At 39.4% G+C, this 23,884-nt stretch overlaps 1 protein-coding gene across 1 annotated transcript in view; it reads right to left on the reverse strand.

Moving 5' to 3' along the window:
• The window catches only part of Dcr-2 (Endoribonuclease Dcr-2), a 173,398-nt gene extending 151,650 nt beyond the window's left edge, over positions 1-21,748 (reverse strand). The window contains 2 exon segments of the mRNA XM_071673744.1: positions 12,990-13,071; positions 21,575-21,748. Of these exon segments, the coding sequence (XP_071529845.1) occupies positions 12,990-13,052 (63 nt within the window). The 5' untranslated portion in view covers positions 13,053-13,071; positions 21,575-21,748.
• Between the last annotated feature and the right edge of the window lie 2,136 nt (positions 21,749-23,884).

Below are 23,884 nucleotides of genomic sequence, written 5' to 3' on the forward strand. Positions count from 1 at the left end.
CAGTGGATTGAATCAAGGCATGTGAAGCGTCTAGGGTAAACCATGGAAAGCTGTGTAGGTATGTATATTTGCGTGTGTGGACGTATGTATATACATGTGTATGGGGGTGGGTTGGGCCATTTCTTTCGTCTGTTTCCTTGCGCTACCTCGCAAACGCGGGAGACAGTGACAAAGCAAAAAAAAAAAAAAAAAAAAATATATATATATATATATATATATATATATATATATATATATATATATATATATATATATATATATATACACACACACATATATATATATATATATATATATATATATATATATATATATATATATATATATATATAGTGGCAGATATAGGGTGTTTTGGTCGAGGTGGTGTGCAAAGTGAGAGGGTTAGGGAAAATGATTTGGTAAACAGAGAAGAGGTAGTAAAAGCTTTGCGGAAGATGAAAGCCGGCAAGGCAGCGGGTTTGGATGGTACTGCAGTGGAATTTATTAAAAAAGGGGGTGACTGTATTGTTGACTGGTTGGTAAGGTTATTTAATGTATGTATGACTCGTGGTGAGGTGCCTGAGGATTGGCGGAATGCGTGCATAGTGCCATTGTACAAAGGCAAAGGGGATAAGAGTGCTCAAATTACAGAGGTATAAGTTTGTTGAGTATTCCTGGTAAATTATATGGGAGGGTATTGATTGAGAGGGTGAAGGCATGTACAGAGCATCAGATTGGGGAAGAGCAGTGTGGTTTCAGAAGTGGTAGAGGATGTGTGGATCAGGTGTTTGCTTTGAAGAATGTATGTGAGAAATACTTAGAAAAGCAAATGGATTGGTATGTAGCATTTATGGATCTGGAGAAGGCATATGATAGAGTTGATAGAGATGCTCTGTGGAAGGTATTAAGAATATATGGTGTGGGAGGCAAGTTGTTAGAAGCAGTGAAAAGTTTTTATCTAGGATGTAAGGCATGTGTACTTGTAGGAAGAGAGGAAAGTGATTGGTTCTCAGTGAATGTAGGTTTGCGGCAGGGGTGTGTGATGTCTCCATGGTTGTTTAATTTGTTTATGGATGGGGTTGTTAGGGAGGTGAATGCAAGAGTTTTGGAAAGAGGGGCAAGTATGAAGTCTGTTGGGGATGAGAGAGCTTGGGAAGTGAGTCAGTTGTTGTTCGCTGATGATACAGCGCTGGTGGCTGATTCATGTGAGAAACTGCAGAAGCTGGTGACTGAGTTTGGTAAAGTGTGTGAAAGAAGAAAGTTAAGAGTAAATGTGAATAAGAGCAAGGTTATTAGGTACAGTAGGGTTGAGGGTCAAGTCAATTGGGAGGTGAGTTTGAATGGAGAAAAACTGGAGGAAGTGAAGTGTTTTAGATATCTGGGAGTGGATCTGGCAGCGGATGGAACCATGGAAGCGGAAGTGGATCATAGGGTGGGGGAGGGGGCGAAAATTCTGGGAGCCTTGAAGAATGTGTGGAAGTCGAGAACATTATCTCGGAAAGCAAAAATGGGTATGTTTGAAGGAATAGTGGTTCCAACAATGTTGTATGGTTGCGAGGCGTGGGCTATGGATAGAGTTGTGCGCAGGAGGATGGATGTGCTGGAAATGAGATGTCTGAGGACAATGTGTGGTGTGAGGTGGTTTGATCGAGTAAGTAACGTAAGGGTAAGAGAGATGTGTGGAAATAAAAAGAGCGTGGTTGAGAAAGCAGAACAGGGTGTTTTGAAATGGTTTGGGCACATGGAGAGAATGAGTGAGGAAAGATTGACCAAGAGGATATATGTGTCGGAGGTGGAGGGAACAAGGAGAAGAGGGAGACCAAATTGGAGGTGGAAAGATGGAGTGAAAAAGATTTTGTGTGATCGGGGCCTGAACATGCAGGAGGGTGAAAGGAGGGCAAGGAATACAGTGAATTGGAGCGATGTGGTATACCGGGGTTGACGTGCTGTCAGTGGATTGAATCGGGGCATGTGAAGCGTCTAGGGTAAACCATGGAGAGCTGTGTATGTATGTATGTTTGCGTGTGTGGACGTATGTATATACATGTGTATGGGGGTGGGTTGGGCCATTTCTTTCGTCTGTTTCCTTGCGCTACCTCGCAAACGCGGGAGACAGCGACAAAGCAAAAAAAAAAAAAAATATATATATATATATATATATATATATTATCCCTGGGGATAGGGGAGAAAGAATACTTCCCACACATTCCTCACGTGTCGTAGAAGGCGACTAAAGGGGACAGGAGCAGGGGGCTGGAAACCCTCCCCACCTTGTATTTTAACTTTCTAAAAGGGGAACAGAATAAGGAGTCACGCGGGGAGTGCTCATCCTCCTCTAAGGCTCACATTGGGGTGTCTAAATGTGTGTTTATGTAACCAAGATAAGAAAAAAGGAGAGATAGGTAGTATGTGTGAGGATAGGAACCTGGATGTTTTGGCTCTTAGTGAAACGAAGCTCAAGGATAAAGGGGAAGAGTGGTTTGGGAATGTCTTGGAAGTGAAGTCAGGGGTTAGTGAGAGGACAAGAGCAAGGAAAGGAGTAGCACTACGGAAACAGGAGTGGTGGGAGTATGTAATTGAGTGTAAGAAAGTGAGTGTGTTTGTAGTTCTGATGCACACGTCCGGGTTATAGTGATGGGTGATTTGAATGCAAAGGTGAGTAATGAGGCAGTTGAGGGAATAATTGGTGTACATGGGGCGTACAATGTTGAAAACGGAAATAGTGAAGAGCTTGTAGATTCATGTGCAGAAAAAGGACTGGTGATTGGGAATACCAGGTTCTAAAAGAGAGGTATACATAAATATACGTATGTAAGTAGGAGGGATAGTCAGAGAGCATTATTGGATTACGTGTTAATTGATAGGTGTGCGAAAGAGAAACTTTTGGATGTTAATGTACTGAGAGGTGCAACTGGAGGGATGTCTGATCATTATCTTGTGGAGGAAGAGGTGAAGATTTGTAGAGGATTTCAGAAAAGAAGAGAGAATGTTGGGGGTGAAGAGAGTGGTGAGAGTAAGTGAGATTGGAAAGGAGAATTGAGTGAGGAAGTACCAGGAGAGACTCAGTACAGAATGGAAAAAGGTGAGAACAAAGGATGTAAGGGGAGTGAGGGAGGAATGGGATATATTTAGGGAAGCAGTGATGGCTTGTGCAAAAGAAGATTGTGGAATGAGAAGCGTGGGAGGTGGGCAGATTAGAAAGGGTAGAGAATGGTGGGATGAAAAAGAAAGATTATTAGTGAAAGAGAAGAGAGAGGCATTTGGACGATATATGCAGGGAAAAATACAAATGAGTGGGAGATGTATAAAAGAATGAGGCAGGAGGTCAAGACAAAGGTGCAAGAGGTGAAATAGAGAGCAAATGAGAGTTGGGGTGAGAGAGTATCATTAAATTTTAGGGAGAATAAAAAGATATTTTGGAAGGAAGTAAAGTGCGTAAGACAAGAGAACAAATGGGAAGATCAGAGAAGGGGGATAATGGGGAGGTGATAATAAGTACTGGTGATGTGAGGAGATGGAGTGAGTATTTTGAAGGTTTGTTGAATGTATTTGATGATAGAATGGCAGATATAGGGTGTTTTGGTCGAGGTGGTGTGCAAAGTGAGAGGGTTGGGGAAAATGATTTGGTAAATAGAGAAGAGGTAGTAAAAGCTTTATGGAAGATGAAAGCTGGCAAGGCAGAGGGTTTGGATGGTATTGCAGTGGAATTTATTAAAAAAGAGCGTGACTGTAATTGTTGACTGGTTGGTAAGGTTATTTAATGTATGTATGACTCACGGTGGGGTGCCTGAGGATTGGCGGAATGCTTGCATAGTGCAATTGTACAAAGGCAAAGGGGATAAAAGTGAGTGCTAAAATTACAGAGGTTCTGTTGAGTATTCTTGGGAAATTATATGGGAGGGTATTGATTAAGAGGGTGAAGGCATGTACAGAGCATCAGATTCGGGAAGAGCAGTGTATCAGTGGATCAGTTGTTTGCTTTGAAGAATGTATGTGAGAAATACTTAGAAAAGCAAATGGATTTGTATGTAGCATTTATAGATCTGGAGAAGGCATATGATAAGAGTTGATTGAGATGCTCTGTGGAAGGTATTAAGAATATATGGTGTGGGAGGCAAGTTGTTAGAAGCAGTAAAAAGTTTTTATTGAGAATGTAAGGAATGTGTACGAGTAGGAAGACAAGAAAGTGATTGGTTCTCAGTGAATGTTGGTTTGCGGCACGGGTGCGAGATGTCTCCATAGTTGCTTAATTTGTTTATGGATGGGGCTGTTAGGGAGGTGAATGCAAGAGATTTGGAGAGAGGCAAGTACGCAGTCCGTTGAGGATGAGAGAGCTTGGGAGGTGAGTCAGTTGTTGTTTGCTGATGATACAGCGCTGGTACCAGGCTGATTCGGGCGAGAAACTGCAGAAGCTGGTGACTGAGTTTGGTAAAGTGTGTGAAAGAAGAAAGCTGAGAGTAAATGTGAATAAGAGCAAGGTTATTAGGTACAGCAGGGTTGAGGGACAAGTCAATTGGGAGGTAAGTTTGAATGGAATAAAACTGGAGGCAGTGAAGTGTTTTAGATATCTGGGAGTGGATTTAGCAGCGGAAGGAACCATGGAAGCAGAAGTGAATCACAGGGTGGGGGAGGGAGCAAAAGTTCTGGGAGCATTGAAAAATGTTTGGAAGTCAAGAATGTTATCTTGGAAAGCTAAAATGAATATGTTTGAAGGAATAATGGTTCCAACAATTTTAAATTTTTGCAAGGCATGAGCTATGGTTAGAGTTGTGCAGAGCAAGGTGGATGTGCTGGAAATGAGATGTTTGACGATAATATGTGGTATGAGGAGGCTTGATCGAGTAAGTAATAACGGGGTAATAATAGGGTAAGAGAGATGTGTAGTAATAAAAAGAGTGTGGTTGACAGAGCAGAAGAGGGTGTTTTGAAATGGTTTGGTCACATGGAGAGAATGAGTGAGGAAAGACTGACAAAGAGGATATATGTGTCAGAGGTGGAGGGAACGAGGAGAAGTGGGAGACCAAATTGGAGGTGGAAAAATGGAGTGAAAAAGATTTTGAGTGATTGGGGCCTGAACATGCAGGAGGGTGAAAGGTGTGCAAGGAATAGAGTGAATTGGAACGATGTGCTATACCAAAGTCGACGTGCTGTGAATGGATTAAATCAGGGCATGTGAAGTGTCTGGGGTAAACCATGGAAAGTTCTGTGGGGCCTGGATGTGGAAAGGGAGCTGTGGTTTCAGTCCATTATTACATGACAGCTAAAGACTGAGTGTGAACGAACGTGGCCTTTGTTGTCTTTTCCTAGCACTACCTTGCGCACATGCGGGGGGAGGGGGTTGTTATTTCATGTGTGGCGCACATGTGGGGGGAGGGGGTTGTTATTTCATGTGTTGCGGGGTGGCGATGGGAATGGATAAAGGCAGATAGTATGAACTATGTACATGTGTATATATGTATATGTCTGTGTGTGTATATATATGTATACACTGAGATGTATAGGTATGTATATTTGCGTGTGTGGACTTGTATGTATATACATGTGTAAGTGGGTGGGTTGGGCCATTTTTTCGTCTGTTTCTTTGCACTACCTCGCTAATGCGGGAAACAGTGACAAAGCATAATAAATAAAAATAAATAAATATATATATGTACACACTGAGATGTATAGGTATGAATATGTGCGTGTACGGACGTGCATCTAGATACATGTGTATATGGGTGGGTTTGGCAATTCTTTTGTCTGTTTCCTTGCGCTACCTCACTAACACAGGAAACAGTGACAAAGTATAATAAAAAAATTATTATTATTATTCTTATTATAGTGATGGATGATTTGAATGCAAAGGTGAGTAACGTGGCAGTTGAGGGAATAATTGGTGTACATGGGGTGTTCAGTGTTATATATGGAAATGAAGAGCTTGTAGTTTGGGGGCTGAATAAGGAGTGGTGATTGGGAATACCTGGTTTAAAAGGAAAGATATACATGGGAATATGTATGTAAGTAGGAGAGATGGCCAGATAGAATTATTATATTATGTGTTAATTGACTGGCACGAGAAAGAGAGACTTTTGGATGTCAATGTGCTGTGAGGTGCAAATGGAGGGATGTCTGATCGATCATTATCTTGTGAAGGTGAAGGTAAAGATTTGTAGTGGTTTTCAGAAAAGAAGAGAGAATATTGGAGTGAAGAGAGTGGTGAGAGTAAGTGAGCTTGGGAAGGAGACTTGTGTGAGGAAGTACCATGAGAAACTGAGTGCAGAATGGAAAAAGGTGAGAGCAAAGGACATAAGGGGAGTGGGGGAGGAATGGGATGTATTTAGGGAAGCAGTGATGGCTTGCACAAAAGACGCTTGTGGCATCTCTGAGAAGCATGGGAGGTGGGCAGATTAGAAAGGGTAGTGAGTGGTGGGATGAAGAAGTAAGATTATTAGTGAAAGAGAAGATAGACAAATTTTGACGATTTTTGCAAAGAAATAGTGCAAATGACTGGGAGATGTATAAAAGAAATAGGCAGGAGGTCGAGAGAAAGGTGCAAGAGGTGAAAAAGAGGGCAAATGAGAGTTGGGATGTAAGAGTATCATCAAATTTTAGGGAGAATAAAAAGATGTTTTGGAAGGAGGTAAATAAAGTGTGTAAGACAAGAGAATAAATGGGAACATCGGTGAAGGGGGGTAATGGGGAGGTAATAACAAGTAATGGTGATGTGAAAAGGAGATGGAATGGGTATTTTGAAGGTTTACTGAATGTTTTAGATGATATAAAGTGGTAGTTATAGGGAGTTGGGAGTTTTGGTCGAGGTGGTGTGCAAAGTGAGAAGGTTAAGGAGAATGATTTGGTAAACAGAGTAGAGGTAGTGAAAGCTTTGCGAAAGATGAAAACCAGCAAGGCTGAGGGTTTGGATGGTACTGCAGTGAAATTCATTAAAAAAGGGGGTGACTGTTGTTGACTGGTTGGTAAGGATATTCTAATGTATGTATGGATCATAGTGAGGTACCTGAGGAGTGGCAGAATGCATGCATAGCGCCAGTGTACAAAAGGCAAAGGGGATAAAGGTGAGTGCTCAAATTACAGAGGTGTAAGTTTGCTGAGTATTCCTGGGAAATTATATGGGAGGGTATTGATTGAGAGGGTCAAGTTATGTACAGAGTATCAGACTGGGGAATAGCAGTGTGGTTTCAGAAGAGGTAGAGGATGTGTGGATCAGATGTTTGCTTTGAAGAATATATGTGAGAAATACTTAGAAAAACAAACGGATCTGTATGTAGCCTTTATGGATCTGGAGAAGGAATATGATAAGAGTTGATAGAGATGTTCTGTGGAAGATATTAAGAATATATGGTGTGGGAGGCAAGTTGTTAGAAGCAGTGAAAAGTTTTTATCGAGGATGTAAGGAATGTGTACGAGTAGGAAGAGAGGAAAGTGATTGGTTCTCAGAGAATGTTGGATTGCAGCATGGGTGCATGATGTCTCCATCGATGTTTAATTTGATTATGGATGGGGTTGTTAGGGAGGTGAATGCAAGAGTTTTGGAGAGAGGGGCAAGTATGCAGTCTGTTGTTCGCTGATGATACAGCGCTGGTGACTGATTCATGTGAGAAAGTTCAGAAGCTGGTGATGGAGTTTGGTAAAGTGTGTGAAAGAAGAAAGCTGAGAGTAAATGTGAATAAGAGCAAGGTTATTAAGTAAAGTAGGGTTGAGGGACAAGTCAATTGGGAGGTAAGTTTCAATGGAGAAAAACTGGAGGAAGTGAAGTGTTTTAGATATCTGGGAGTGGATTTGCCAGTGGATGGAACCATGGAAGCAGAAGTGAGTCACAGGTTGGGGTGCAAAAGTTCTGGGAGCATGTTAAAATGTGTGGAAGGTGAGAGCATTATCTCAGAAAGCAAAAATGAGTATGTTTGAAGGAAGAGGGGTTCCAACAATGTTATATGGTTGTGAGGCATGGGCTATAGATAGGGTTGTGCAGAGTAGGGTGGATGTGTTGGAAATGAGATGTTTCAAGACAATATGTGGTGTGAGGTGGTTTGATCTGATTGAGTAAGTAATGAAAGGGTAAGAGAGATGTAAGGTAATAAAACGAATATGGATGAGAAGAGTAGAACAGGGTGTATGGAAATGGTTTGGTCACATGGAGAGAATTAGTGAGGAAAGATTGACAAAGAGAATATATGTGTCAGAGGTGGAGGGAACAAGGAGAAGTGGGAGACCAAATTGGAGGTGGAAGGATGAAGTGAAAAAGATTTTGAGTGATCGGGGCCTGAACATGCAGGAGGGTGAACGGCATGCAAGGAATAGAGTGAATTGGAATAATGTGGTATAATGGGGTCGATGTGCTGTCAATGGATTGAACCAGGGCATGCGAAGAGTCTGGGGTAAACCATGGAAAGTTTTGTGTGGAATGGATGTGGAAAGGGAGCTGTGATTTCAATGCATTATAAATGACAGCTAGAGACTGAGTGTGAAAGAATGTGGCCTTTGTTATCTTTTCCTAGCACTACCTCTCACGCGTGCGCGAGGAGGGGGGAGTCATTTCATGTGTGGCAGGGTGGCGATGGGAATGAATACAGGCAGCAAGTATGAATTATGTACATGTGTATATATGCATATGTTTGTGTATGTATACAATGAAATGTATAGGTATGTATATGTGCAAGTGTATATGGGTGGGTTAGGCCATTCTTTCGTCTGTTTCCTTGCGCTACCTTGCTAATGCAGGAAACAGTGACAAAGTATAATAAATAAAACAATAAATAAATCTTTTTTTTCTTTTTTTTTGCTTTGTCGCTGTCTCTTGCGTTTGCGAGGTAGCGCAAGGAAACAGACGAAAGAAAAGGCCCAACCCACCCCATACACATGTATATACATACATGTCCACACACGCAAATATACATACCCATACATCTCAATGTACACATATATATATACACACACAGACACATACATATATATACACATGCACACAATTCACACTGTCTGCCTTTATTCATTCCCATCGCCACATCGCAACACATGGAATAACATCCCCCTTCCCCCTCATGTGTGCGAGGTAGCGCTAGGAAAAGACAACAAAGGCCCCATTCGTTCACACTCAGTCTCTAGCTGTCATGCAAGTATGCCCAAAACCACCTCTGACACATATATCCTCTTGGTCAATCTTTCCTCACTCATTCTCTCCATGTGCCCAAACCATTTCAAAACACCCTCTCCTGCTCTCTCAACCACGCTCTTTTTATTACCACACATCTCTCTTACCCTTACGTTACTTACTCGATCAAACCACCTCACACCACTTATTGTCCTCAAACATCTCATTTCCAGCACATCCATCCTCCTGTGCACAACTCTATCCATAGCCCACGTCTCGCAACCATACAACATTGTTGAAACCACTATTCCTTCAAACATACCCATTTTTGCTTTCCGAGATAATATTCTCGACTTCCACACATTCTTCAAGGCTCCCAATATTTTCGCCCCCTCCCCCAACCTATGATTCACTTCCGCTTCCATGGTTCCATCCGCTGTCAGATCCACTCCCAGATATCTAAAACACTTTAGTTCCTCCAGTTTTTCTCCATTCAAACTTACCTCCCAACTGACTTGACCATCAACCCTACTGTGCCTAATAACCTTGCTCTTATTCACATTTACTCTTAACTTTCTTCTTTCACACACTTTACCAAACTCAGTCACCAGCTTCTGCAGTTTCTCACATGAATCAGCCACCAGCGCTGTATCATCAGGGAACAACAACTGATTCACTTCCCAAGCTCTCTCATCCCCAATATATATATATATATATATATATATATATATATATATATATATATATATATATATATATTGCGCTACCTCGCAAACGCGGGAGACAGCGACAAAGTATAAAAAAAAAAAATATATATATATATATATATATATATATATATATATATATATATATATATATATCATAAAGGAGTGCTGGGGGGTTAAAGTTTTAAGGCAATCTTTCAACATTAGAATGCCGGTTTTATCAGCACCATACCCTTCCTGCTAAACGCAAGCTGCCAGCTCACTAATAAATGAATCACCATTTATAGCATGCTATTTTTTTAAACTATTTCTTTTCTAGAAACTATGAGTGAAACAATGAGGTGATATTCCAGGCAGGGTGCTTAAGTATAATTCTATTGGCAATCTTGCTGGACTGCAAATTGAACTGTGACTAAGGAGGCAGAGAGTGGCCATAGAACCATACTTTACCTAGAAAAAAAATATGATAACCTGTAACATCTACCTGATATAAAGTAAATGGAAAGTTCTACATCAGGAGATTGCTTTTTGGTGAATACAGATAATCAAGAACAGTGCACCATATGGGCACCATTTACTGATCACTGCCAGTACAATATTGCAATGAAACTGTATGTATATATAATGTTCAACATAGCAGTCAAACAATTCTACTGAGCTGTCAATTGCATTGTGAACAAGAGAAGTAAGGGTAGCCATGCAAGAAATGAACAAAAGCTAAAAATTGCTCATTAACTGCATTAAAGCACCATAAATACATAAACATTCCACTAAACAATGGTAGAAAACTAGTAAAACAGAATGGTATATACAGGAACAGAGAAAAATAGTAAAAACTTAGGTAGAGGCATTACAAATCAAATTTGACCCTGTCCAAATCATTGTTCTCTCTAAAGTTGCAAGATAATCTCTCCATTTTGACAAACAGTTTAATAGTTTTTTTTATTATACTTAATTGCCGTCTCGTGCATTAGTGAGGTAATGCAAGGAAGCAGAAGAAAGAATGGCCCAAACAAACCCACATACACATGTATATACATAAACACCCTCACATGAACATGTACATACCTATACATTTCAACGTATACACAGATATACATACACAGACATAAACATATATACACATGTACATATTCATACTTGCTGCCTTCATTCATTCCTGCCGCCACTCCACCACACATGAAATAGTAACCCCCACCTTTGCACACCCATGTGAAGTAGCACTAGGAAAAGACAAAAAAAGGCCACATTTGTTCACATTCAGTCTCTAGCTGTCATGTGTAATGCACCAAAACCACAGCTCCTTTTCCACATCCAGGCCCCACAGAACTTTCCATGGTTTACCCCAGACATTTCACATGCCCTGGTTCAATTCATTCACGGCACATCAACCCCAGTATGTCGCATCATTCCAATTCACTCTATTCCTTGCACACCTTTCACCCTCACGTATGTTCAGGCCCAGCCACTCAAAATCTTTTTCACTCCATCCTCCCACCCCCAATTCGGCCTCCCACTCCTCCTCATTCCCTTCATCTCTGACACATATATCCTCTTTGTCAATCTTTCCTCACACATTCTCTCCATGTGACCAAACCATTTCAATACACCCTCTTCTGCTCTCTCAACCACACTCATTCTACTACCACACATCTCTCTTACCCTTTCATTACTTACTCGATTAAAACACCTGACACCACATATTGTCCTCAAAGATTTCACTTCCAACACATCCACAGTCTAAATTAACCAAAAAAATTTGACTGAAATTTGACTCATTTGGTTACTTCAACAAGGGAAGAGCCTCAAAAGTGTAAAAATGGCGAAGTTGGAGTTTATGTCTTTATTCAAGCAATATAATGCAGAACTCAGAGACTTAACAACGAAGAACTCAGAGACTTAACAACAAACAAATTGTAATGGATGCAAAAAAAAACCAGATGTGAACTGTAGCTAAGAAGGCTGGTAGTGCTTGCTCATATGCACTTATCAAAAACATTGTATATTGCTACCATATATCTTTAAGTATTACAATACATTACAAACTCTTATATATAACTAACCTAAATTACGGTGAAAACATAAGGAAAACAAGAAAATAATGAATGAATTATTGTGCAGGTAGCATCAGCTGGTGAATGAGTCATTGTTTGGGCTTGGACCTTTAACTAGGCATAGTTATATGGCAGCACCTACTGGGTGCTAGTGGCATCCATATGATATCTGTAATTCACCTAAATTGCAAGATAAACAAAGGTATAAAAGAAGAAACTGATAAAACAACATAGGGTTTTTTTGTGTCAAAGAGATTTAAACTCAACACGAAAAGAAAGCAAGACTAATTGGGTTTCCAAGGCCTTTTTCTAATTAAGGAAGTGTCAACTAAGCAAAAGGACTGTCTAAACTAGTCTCATACACCAATAACTTGAATCATTACTGTGATGAACTGCAATGATGTGCACATCAACTTGAGTTGGCAATTGTGGCCAAAGGGTTAATCATGATCCAACATAACGAACACTGAAAAATCTGCTGAGTAGCTGGAGGTGTTGTACAGGTACCACAATTATTCTTAATGAGAGCAGCTATTCCATATAAACAAATGGCTTCCATCGCATATCTGGAGTGGCTCCTCTTCCATTCTAATAACCACAGTGGAATCAATGATGTTTCACCACATAAACTCTCCTTTTACATCTCTTCAATCATTCCTTTCCAGTCATTATGATACTGCTTTCCTCTCCATATTCCAAAGGTACTATTTTGGCCACTGCTCTTAAAGAGCTGTCTACATCTGTCCTTACTATTATGGCCTGGACCTGCAAACTTCAGTACATGCCTGGCTGTTGCATCTCTGTTTCTTTGTGGAAACCAGCCACACTAAGAATGATGTGAAACCTTTTCTCCTCAATCAGTAACAGTATTAAATTCTCTTTTGTCTTTCTCTCAGAGGTTGGATTGATATACATATGAGTAGCTGAAATAAATTCTTCCAGTACTCATTATTTTCATGCCTATCATCTTATGATACAGTATTCTTGTGCCTGTGATATAATGATAGCAAAAAACAATGAATATCAAAAATTAAGAGTGTTAATAAGCTGGGCCAGAAAAATCTTATGTTAATGAAATTCATCAAAAAATTACAAAATAAGGGAAAAAGGATCAAACAGTTTTTGATACATACCTTCTAAAATTTATCATGCATAACTTACTTGATTTTCAGCTTCATCAACTGCATTGATTATATGTGCACTGGCTTCCTGCACATCAACCATGATGATTTTATGAAACTAGCTGCAAAAGGAGAAAGCTTTGATCAAAAGTCTACTTACATACAGCTAATGTCCCCATCATCAAAAAATTAAATTAGAAATTCATAATCAAAAGAAAAAAAAAACATTTCAGTAATAAATACACTACTGATAAATGTATCAGAAGAGATATATCTGACAAGTATAACCAACCATACAACTATGGAAGCTCATCTCTCATCTTCAATAGGTACATTCTGCATCTAACGTTCAATAACCAAAATCTAAGCTCTACTTCCATACAGTTAACATACATGAAAGTACCTATCAGAAATTATACACAAGTATTCAATTAAATGAGTGTTGAACTGGATTACTTCTTGTGACAATGGGCTAATCAGAAGAGTGGCAAAGCACTACAAAGAAATGCTATCAATAAAAAGAAATACTATTAAAACTAAACTAGAAGGAGTTTTTCCCCATTTCTCTGCTACTTCATTCCAAGAGAATCCTTTCAATATGCTCAAGTTATCATCTATCACTGTCTTAAGGTTTTAGTGTTACAATACCAACCATCATCAGAAAGCAAAATAATCAAAATATTTCATGATAGCATACTTCCACTTAACAAAATTAAATGAAAGCTTGTTCATTACACATACATATGGTTATCACCATATATTTGTCACTACACTTTTCCTATAATCTAAGTTCATGTATAGAGAAGCAAGATTTCCCAATCTGGTTCTAGCCATTCTTTTAAAGGTCTCCCACATGCCTCTACAAAAAAAAAAAAAAAATCTTCCCTAATTTTTTCTAATAATGCAAAGAGAAAGCCAAAAGTATGCTCCTATTTTTGTCTAATGATTACTCATTGGATAAAAATGGGAACAGAATTTTCAAAAGATCTATATTTATCTATCTTTATTATCCATGGGGATGGGGACAAAGAATACTACTCACATACTCCCTGCACATCATAGAAGGCAACTGAGAGAGGCAGGAGCAGGTGGCTGAAATCCTCCCTCCCTGTATTATTTTCCAAAAGAAAGAACAAAGCAAGGAGCCAGAGAGGATTATTCTTCCCTCTGAGGCCCTGTCATCTGTTCTTGGCACTACCTCACTCATGAAGGATACGGCAAACATGAAGAAAAAATCTATCTATCCATCTGTCCATATCTCTGATGCTTGTTCATTTTGAGAACTCCCTGAGGGGGTGGCCAAGGAAAGAGTCTTCATAACTGGTGAACTCCAGTGCTGCTTCTTAGCCTTTTAGCGTGTTACCCTGAACAGGCCACTGGCAGAGGGGCAACAACAGGCCAGTGGTTTGAGGCTCCAACCTCATGTTCCCACCAACTACTATTTACATCTGGCAAAACATCATGAATGGCTTGCCTCAAATATATCTTGGCAGCTGACAAACCTGACTGCTGTGAAGCTTTTAAGATGTTGTTTATTTGAGCAGAGGTTCCAATAATCCATCAGCTAATGCCATACAATTATACTATACTTGGTTAGATTAAAAAATATAACCTATTTAGAACAATTTAAAATTTAAGATAACCATATGGAGAAAATAAGTAACGAGTAATTCTTTACCATCATCAGGAAGTTCAGTGATGTGTGCAAAGGAATAGCTTAAAGAGATCAATTATTCATATTATGGAAGGAAGAACCCACCAGAATGCTCACCTTTCACAAGATTTTTCATCAAATCCCAAGAAAGGACCTTTGTCTTCCACTTTACATACAAAAAGCACATATCAAAAGAGCTTGCACAACTGCAGCCTCCACCTCCTCCACTACATACAAACATTTCCCCAATGATAACTCACCAGAGTATGTTATTTTCTCTTAAAATGGCCCAGAAGTTTCAGAAGAGAAAAATGAAATGTGATTTATTATTGGATGGATAACAGAAAATAACAGACAACATAGGGGTCATCAATCACAATTTTGAAAAGGGACCACCTAAGGACCATAACTGCCATGTTAAATAATTTTGGCTTTCTAGTATCACAGGAAAAGAGTAAAGAGTAAAATGTTCAAGGACAAAACATTTTCAGCAATAGCAGCCAACTTGGATGGCGGTACGAGCCACTAGACAAAATTCTGAAGAGAACACTTGAGAACCATCACTGCCAAGTTTGATTCATAATGGTCTATTAATTTCAAAGTAAGGTGAAGTATGGAAAAACAATAGATGGATGACTATGAATACCAAGGAATGGCAAAAGACTGTGTGGACTTCAGCTCTGCAAGATAGTACTAAATTAAGATTGATATTTTTTTTTTTTTTTCATACTATTTGCCATTTCCCGCGTTAGCGAGGTAGCATTAAGAACAGAGAACTGGGCCTTAGAGGGAATATCCTCACCTGACCCCCTTCTCTGTTCCTTCTTTTGGAAAATTAAAAAAAAACAAGAAAGGGGAGGATTTCCAGCCACCCGCTCCCTCCCCTTTTAGTCGCCTTCTACGACACGCAGGGAATACGTGGGGAGTATTCTTTCTCCCCTATCCCCAGGGATAAAAGATCGATATACCTTATCTATATATTTATATCTCTAATGCCTGTTCCATTCTGGAAATCCCTCAAGGGAGTGGCCATGGCAATATCTCTCCAAAACTAGTGAACTCCAGTGCAGCCTTTAATGCCTCAACAAATAAAATTAAATGTATCAAAGAACAAAAAGCATTTCTAAGGCAGTGTCCTGTGAAATAATTATACTCTCAAGGGTACAGGTTGTCTCTCTCTAATTCAGTGCCCTGTGATCTGGCACATTTTGAATCTACTGCTATTAGTTTATGAATATGCCACCAGGTTAAGGCACCAAAATCTGCTTACACTGCAGCCGAGCCATTAAGTCCTGTCAATTTCTCATATCCATTTTTTTTGCTGAATATAAAAGCCAGAAAAGTTTAAAGTTTTGAAAAACTTTGAAAGGTGCCAGGAATACAGAATTAGAAAGTACACCTATAAAATGGTTTAAGCTCCCAATACTGAAGGTGTAAGCATTTCTGGGGAGATGCTCACTGAGCAAGCCAAAGTTTTTCATAGATAACTATAGCTAGACCATGACTGTAAATATTCGCAAGGGTGGTTATAAAAGTTCGAGTGGAGACATGGAATTTCAGTACACAGCGAGTGCAGCAAAAAGCATAGTGCTGAAATGGAAGCTTGTAGCACAAGGTTGTATTAAAATCGAAAAAACTCTGATTCTCTATCAAACAACCAACAGCAGTATGAACAGAGCAAGAGAAAGTGTATGAGCTGGCTGCCTGGCTGGGACTGATGCAGCGCAGGCTGGCTGCCTCGACAATAACAATAAAACAACAGTAACAAGAGTCAACCAGAGCCAACTACCAGCCTATGGTCATTTGTTACATTAACAGCTCAACATAAAGTTACGACAACATTTGCAGATGAAATTGCACAGTAAGTTGAAGCAGAAAACTTAGCCCAAGAACAACTGCATAATGCTGATGAATCTGCCCTGTACTGGCGGCGCATGCCACAATGCAATCTGGTGTAACAATAAAAAAAACCTTGTTTGGAAGCATTAATGGTTGTATTATTTCCTATTGTAAGCTTTGTTCTATCTTTGATAACACAGCAATATGTATGTGGAATGAGCTGGCAAGACTAGGGGTTGGGCATATGTTTACATAGGGGACTCCCTTAGGGGTCAATTTCTATTTTCTGGCATTTTCTGTGGTCCAGCAATGGACAGGTCCCAAGGGTGCTGGATTAAAGACATTCAACCTGTACCTAGAATTAGGGCTCCAGGGCTAACTTCATATTTCCCCACTAAAATAGCATGAGCAACTGATTTCTCTAATTAAGGTCATCCCATTACATTAAGGCCATGCGTAAATACAAGGTTGAGCATCCCTTATCTAAAATGCCTGGGACAATAGTGTTTCAGATTTTGATTTTTTTCAGATTTTGGACTATTTGCACATCCATATGAGATATCTTAGGGATGGGACCCAAGTCTAAACACAAAATCCATTTATGTTTTATATACACCTTATACACTTAGCCTGAAGGTAATTCATACAACACTTTTAATGATTTTGTGCATGAAACAAAGTTGGAGTAACAATGAATCATTAGATAGCTAAGGTGTCACAATGGCAGCCACCCATTTGGATAATCTCTGGCTGTTTGGCATCGCTTTCATTCCTGACTGAATTTATATGCCACTGATAAGCAATCATTTTCTTACACTTATTCACACATAAGTACTTAAAACTAAAAAAAATATGAAATACCATTAATACAAGGAAAAAATTAATGTGTTTTGGGTAACTATGCAACACAGAAGCATCAGCAAAGTACCTGTATTCGCTGTTAAAAAATAACAACAAACAACAGCAAGTTTTCTATTTCTACCTATGATACTGTGTTTTTATCAAAAGGTTACAGTACAATGTATTCAGTTTTCTAGGTTGAATTTGATATATAAAAACAATTAAGGTTTTAATCTTTGATAATGTAATGAAAACTAAGTGTGAGAAAAATTTCAACACAATAATGTTGCTGCTCATGTTAGGCTCAAACATAGCATTTAAAGGGGGAGATGAAATTCAGATTTTACATGAAAATAATGTTGAACTTACCAACAAAAAGTGATATCTGCTTACAAAAGAAGATAAATGTAGGAACAAAAACTAGAACTACATAAGGCTTGAGAAACATGAGGGGGAGGGTACATCAATGTTGACATCATGAGAGGGAACATCAGAAAAATTGAGGGATCATGAAGTGGGTCCCCTAGGATTGAGGAGGCATTCTGCTGGATGGCTTTTTTAAATGTTTCCTCCAGAGTCATTAGCCTCATTAACAATGATTTTTGTCTTAGGAGTCTCTGTTTGATTTTATAAACTATCATGAGTTCTTGTTTTATTATGAATGCAAACTGCTCTAATCCTTCAATAAATCTATAACACATTTTCACCATGTCATCTATAGGCACTTTTTCCACAGTGTTAACTAAATCATCTTCATCGTATCTATCATCAATATCACCTTGATTCAGAACCAATTCAATTATTTCACTATCAATCAGTGAATGAATAAATGAAGCCTCATTATCGGTTAAAAACTTCTTCGATATCCACTTCTTCCAGCTTACTGATGGACTCTAGGGGCATTTTAAACATTTTCAACAAAATCTTTGTACCACAGAGCAGACAGTAAGCAAAAAACACAATGAGCAATGCACACAGGTCTGGCTGTGACAATGGTTTGTAACTTACTGGTACCAACAAAGTGTAAGAGCTAAGCATGGGCAAGTGAAGTCAGATGTGGAATTTTCCACCTGTAACATCATGTCGCAACTCAAAAAAAATCCGATTTTGAAGCATTTCAGATTTCAGATTTTCAGATTAGGGATGCTTAACCTGTATATAACTTCTTTGTACTTTATCACCATTTCCCGCATTACTGAGGTAGCAGTAGAGGTTTCCAGAAAAGATGAGAGAATGTAAGGGTGAAGAGAGTGGTGAGAGTAAGAGAGCTTGGGAAGGAGACTTGTGTGAGGAAGTACCAGGAGAGACTGAGCGCAGAATGGAAAAAGATGAGAGCAAAGGACGTAAGGGGAGTGGGGGAGGAATGGAATGTATTTAGGGAAGCAGTGATGGCTTGTGCAAAAGATGCTTGTGGCATGAGAAGCATGGGAGGTGGGCAGATTAGAAAGGGTAGTGAATGGTGGGATGAAGAAGTACGATTATTAGAGAAAGAGAAGAGAGAGGCATTTGGACAATTTCTGCAGGGAAATAGTGCACATGACTAAGAGATGTATAAAAGAATGAGACAGGAGGTCAAGAGAAAGGTGGAAGATGTGAAAAAGAGAGCGAACAAGAGTTGGGGTGAGAGAGTATCATTAAATCTTAGGGAGAATAAAAAGATGTTTTGGAAGAAGGTAAATAAAGTGCATAAGACAAGAGAACAAATGGGAACTTTGGTGAAGGGGGATAATGGGGATGTAATAACAAGTAGTGGTGATGCATGAAGGAGATGGAGTGAGTATTTTGAAGGTTTGTTGAATGCGTTAGAGGGTAGAGTGGCAGATATAAGGTGTTTTGGTCAAGGTGGTGTGCGAAGTGATAGGGTTAGAGAGAATGATTTGGTAAACAGAGAAGAGGTAGTAAAAGCTTTGTGGAAGATGAAAGCCGGCAAGGTGGTGGGTTTGGATGGTATTGCAGTGGAATTCATTAAAAAAGGGGGTGACTGTCTTGTTGAGTGGTTGGTAAGAATATCTAATGTATTTATGGCTCATGGTGAAGTGCCTGAGGATTGGCAGAATGCATGCAGTGCCACTGTACAAAGGCAAAGGGGATAAAAGGAGGAACAGAGAAGGTGGCCAGGTGAGGATATTCCCTCAAAGGCCCAGTCCTCTGTTCTTAACGCTACCTCGCTAACGCGGGAAATAGCGAATAGTATGAAAGAAAGAAAAGAAGTTTGCTGAGTATTCCTGGGAAATTATATGGGAGGGTACGGATTGCGAGGGTGAAACCATGTACAGCACATCAGAGTGGGGAAGAGCATTGTGGTTTCAGAAGTGGTATAGGATGTGTGGATCAGATGTTTGCCTCGAAGAATGTATGTGAGAAATACTTAGAAAAACAAATGGATTTGTATGTAGCATTTATGGATCTGGAGTAGGAATATGATACTGATAGAGATGCTCTGTGGAATGTATTTAGAATATATGGTGTGGGAGGCAAGTTGCTAGAAGCAGTGAAAAGTTTTTATTGAGGATGTAAGGCATGTGTACGAGTAGGACGAGAGGAAAGTGATTGGTTCTCAGTGAATGTCGGTTTGCAGCAGGGGTGCCAATTCTATCAAGAGTATGGGGTTCACTGATATGTGCTTCTTTAAAAGTCCATATGCTATTTCAGCGGGCCTCCTGAAGCAGTAGTGTATATCCTTTTTTGGCATGGTTACACCTAGAGCTAGCCAACAAAGCTATAATTACCTTCATCCACTTTTTATATGGCAAATATCAAGAGATGAAAATCTGGAAAGATCCAACATGATTTCAACTTATCTATATTTCTCCAAGGTATTTCCGACTGTTGCTAATAACAAATATTGAAGTAACTTAAAAGAAACAGATGATTATTTCATATACCTTGACATCATTACTTATATCCTGTGAAAAATCCAACACGTGATCGACAATAGATAACTTATGAAGTATCAGTATGATAGTTAAATTTACTTCTTAATCATTTTCAAAATGCAAATCTTACCACAGCCAGAGAACATTATAAGCCAATGAATATTCAGCAAGACCGCAGTCGAGCACAAAATGAGTGAATCACTGAAATATCTGAAATCTAATAACTTGTTAACCCACAGAATTTTAATGAAATACTGAAATATAACTGAAATCTAAAGCCTTGGTAACCCAAGGAAAAGGCTAACTTATCCAATGGGGGGTTATTATCCCCTTTATCTATCATTGCCCTTGAAGAAAATCATACCTTGATTAAAATGTCACTGCATACCCATAAACTGAAACGAATATCAGATACTGAGTGATTTTGTTCTACAATGCTTGTGCTTTGTGTTGATATTAAAAAAAAGAATAATATGGTGATTTGGGAGAATTTTCGTTTATTCTAAATCATCAAATATGATGAGCGGTATATCAGTCAAAATGTGGGGTTTCATAACGTAAAAATGTACGTGAAACATAGAAATCCATGAGAATTTATGAATACTACGTATAACCTCTACAGTGGTTGATTTTTATATACATATTCAACATTTTACTCGAAATATACCCTTCACACCCGTGGATATGCATCGTGCTGAATGCCGACAAATGTCAACAAACAGACGACAGAGCCAGTTGCTTGTTATGCCGCTCCTCGACCAAAGCAGACGTCACAAGCGGCGGACAAATTTAAGGCGACATATATCTACTAAACATCTCAACTACCATGGATGGGTAAGATGGCTTTTCTTAAATCCTATTGACTTTTAAGATTAACCTATTTTCCCAGGGTAAATTTAGATTACGCCCCACAGATTTTTTTCGAAAGCGATGTTTTTTCCAGATATTTGATTCGAGCGATTTTCACTCATTTCTCCCGCAAGAATCGTTTCTGGGATAAAAGCCCCTATCTAACGAATGTCCCTATCTAACGAAACTAGCCTAACCTATAGTAATCGAGAGGATAAGTGTTCCTACCCAGTAACCCCGGAACCCCATTGAGCAGGAGCAATTTCCTAGTTGACCCGACCCAAAGGGCCACAGGTGAAGAAATTTTGCTTCCGTGCGATTTATGGTTAATTGCTGTTAAGGTCTTTTATAAATCAAATATCTCCTATAATATGTTCACACCATAACCTTTTCAGGTGTTCACTATCTACTGGATAATTCTAGCAAGAATCATTCGTACTCCAATGCTCTTTGCGCTGCGGTGTCACCTTTCCCAATAGTTTTTGATTTTTTTTAAGGTAAAATGTTTTATATTTAACAACTGTAACTAAGTTGCTTGAATGTCTCCTTAAGGCAACACATACTTACTGCGAATGTCAGCAGATTTAATTTCGAGGATTGTATGTATTCTACCACGTCAAATATCAACATATTACACTGTGGACTCTGGGTTGTTTAATGTAATAGTTAACACCTTTAGTCCTGTAAGCCTACGGATGATGTACCGTCTTAATACTGTACTATCGCTATAGACACCGCCGCCTCCGAACACTTTCCACGTAACTCACGTTATTTCTCTCGTTACAAGTTGGTATACTTAATGAAAGTCAGAGTGAATTTTCCTTTTCATGAGATTCAGGATGTACTTAGTATATCGATTCTGCCCAAAATTTCATTAACGTCACTGAAACTATCTACCCAAAATTCCAGTAACTTCACTGAAACTTTACCTAGTACAGGATTCGAACACATTTTCAGGTTCATCTCGCAAGCTCAGCGTTGTCAAAGACGAGTATGTTTCGTACCAGTCTAGTACCTTTCGTACAAGTCTAGTACCTTATCTTAGAGCAAGATCTTTTTTCTTTGAAGTCTGGAAATGAATACTTTTTTTTTGTAGGGGTCTCACTGAAATAATGTTTCAAAATATGCCAGCCTTTTCTGAAAACAAGCTCAGTTAAATGTAATACACGTTTTTTTTTTCTTTCCTTTGTCGCTGTCTCCCGCGTTTGCGAGGTAGCGCAAGGAAACAGACGAAAGAAATGGCCCAACCCACCCCCATACACATGTATATACATACGTCCACACACGCAAATATACATACCTACACAGCTTTCCATGGTTCACCCTAGACGCTTCACATGCCCTGATTCAATCCACTGACAGCACGTCAACCCCGGTATACCACATCGATCCAATTCACTCTATTCCTTGCCCTCCTTTCACCCTCCTGCATGTTCAGGCCCCGATCACACAAAATCTTTTTCACTCCATCTTTCCACCTCCAATTTGGTCTCCCACTTCTCCTTGTTCCCTCCACCCCCGACACATATATCCTCTTGGTCAATCTTTCCGCACTCATTCTTTCCATGTGCCCAAACCATTTCAAAACACCCTCTTCTGCTCTCTCAACTACGCTCTTTTTATTTCCACACATTAATCTTACCCTTACGTTACTTACTCGATCAAACCACCTCACACCACACATTGTCCTCAAACATCTCATTTCCAGCACATCCATCCTCCTGCGCACAACTCTACCGGGTACATAGCTAACGCCTCGCAACCATACAACATTGTTGGAACCACTATTCCTTCAAACATACCCATTTTTGCTTTCCGAGATAATTTTCTCGACTTCCACACATTCTTCAAGGCTCCCAGGATTTTCGCCTCCTCCCCCACCCGATGATCCACTTCCGCTTCCATGGTTCCATCCGCTGCCAGATCCACTCCCAGATATCTAAAACACTTTACTTTCTCCAGTTTTTCTCCATTCAAACTTACCTCCAAATTGACTTGACCCTCAACCCTACTGTACCTAATAACCTTGCTCTTATTCACATTTACTCTTAACTTTCTTCTTTCACACACTTTACCAAACTCAGTCACCAGCTTCTGCAGTTTCTCACATGAATCACCCACCAGCGCTGTATCATCAGCGAACAACAACTGACTCACTTCCCAAGCTCTCTCATCCCCAACAGACTTCATACTTGCCCCTCTTTCCAAAACTCTTGCATTCACCTCCCTAACAACCCCATCCATAAACAAATTAAACAACCATGGAGACATCACACACCCCTGCCGCAATCCTACATTCACTGAGAACCAATCACTTTCCTCTCTTCCTACACGTACACATGCCTTACATCCTCGATAAAAACTTTTCACTGCTTCTCACAACTTGCCTCCCACACCATATATTCTTAATACCTTCCACAGAGCATCTCTATCAACTCTATCATATGCCTTCTCCAGATCCATAAATGCTACATACAAATCCATTTGCTTTTCTAAGTATTTCTCACATACATTCTTCAAAGCAAACACCTGATCCACACATCCTCTACCACTTCTATGAGTCCACGGGGAAAATGAAACACGTGACTCATAGGAATGCCTTGATCACGCGCAAAATTGTGATCCTTTCCAATATATATGGCGAGTGGTATGAAATATATATATATATATATATATATATATATATATATATATATATATATATATATATATATATATGGGATGTATTTAGGGAATCAGTGATGGATTGCGCAAAAGATGCTTGTGGCATGAGAAGAGTGGGAGGTGGGTTGATTAGAAAGGGTAGTGAGTGGTTGGATGAAGAAGTAAGAGTATTAGTGAAAGAGAAGAGAGAGGCATTTGGACGATTTTTGCAGG

Source organism: Panulirus ornatus, chromosome 19, assembly GCF_036320965.1.
Source record: "Panulirus ornatus isolate Po-2019 chromosome 19, ASM3632096v1, whole genome shotgun sequence".
In the NCBI taxonomy this organism is placed as follows: Eukaryota; Metazoa; Arthropoda; class Malacostraca; order Decapoda; family Palinuridae; genus Panulirus; species Panulirus ornatus.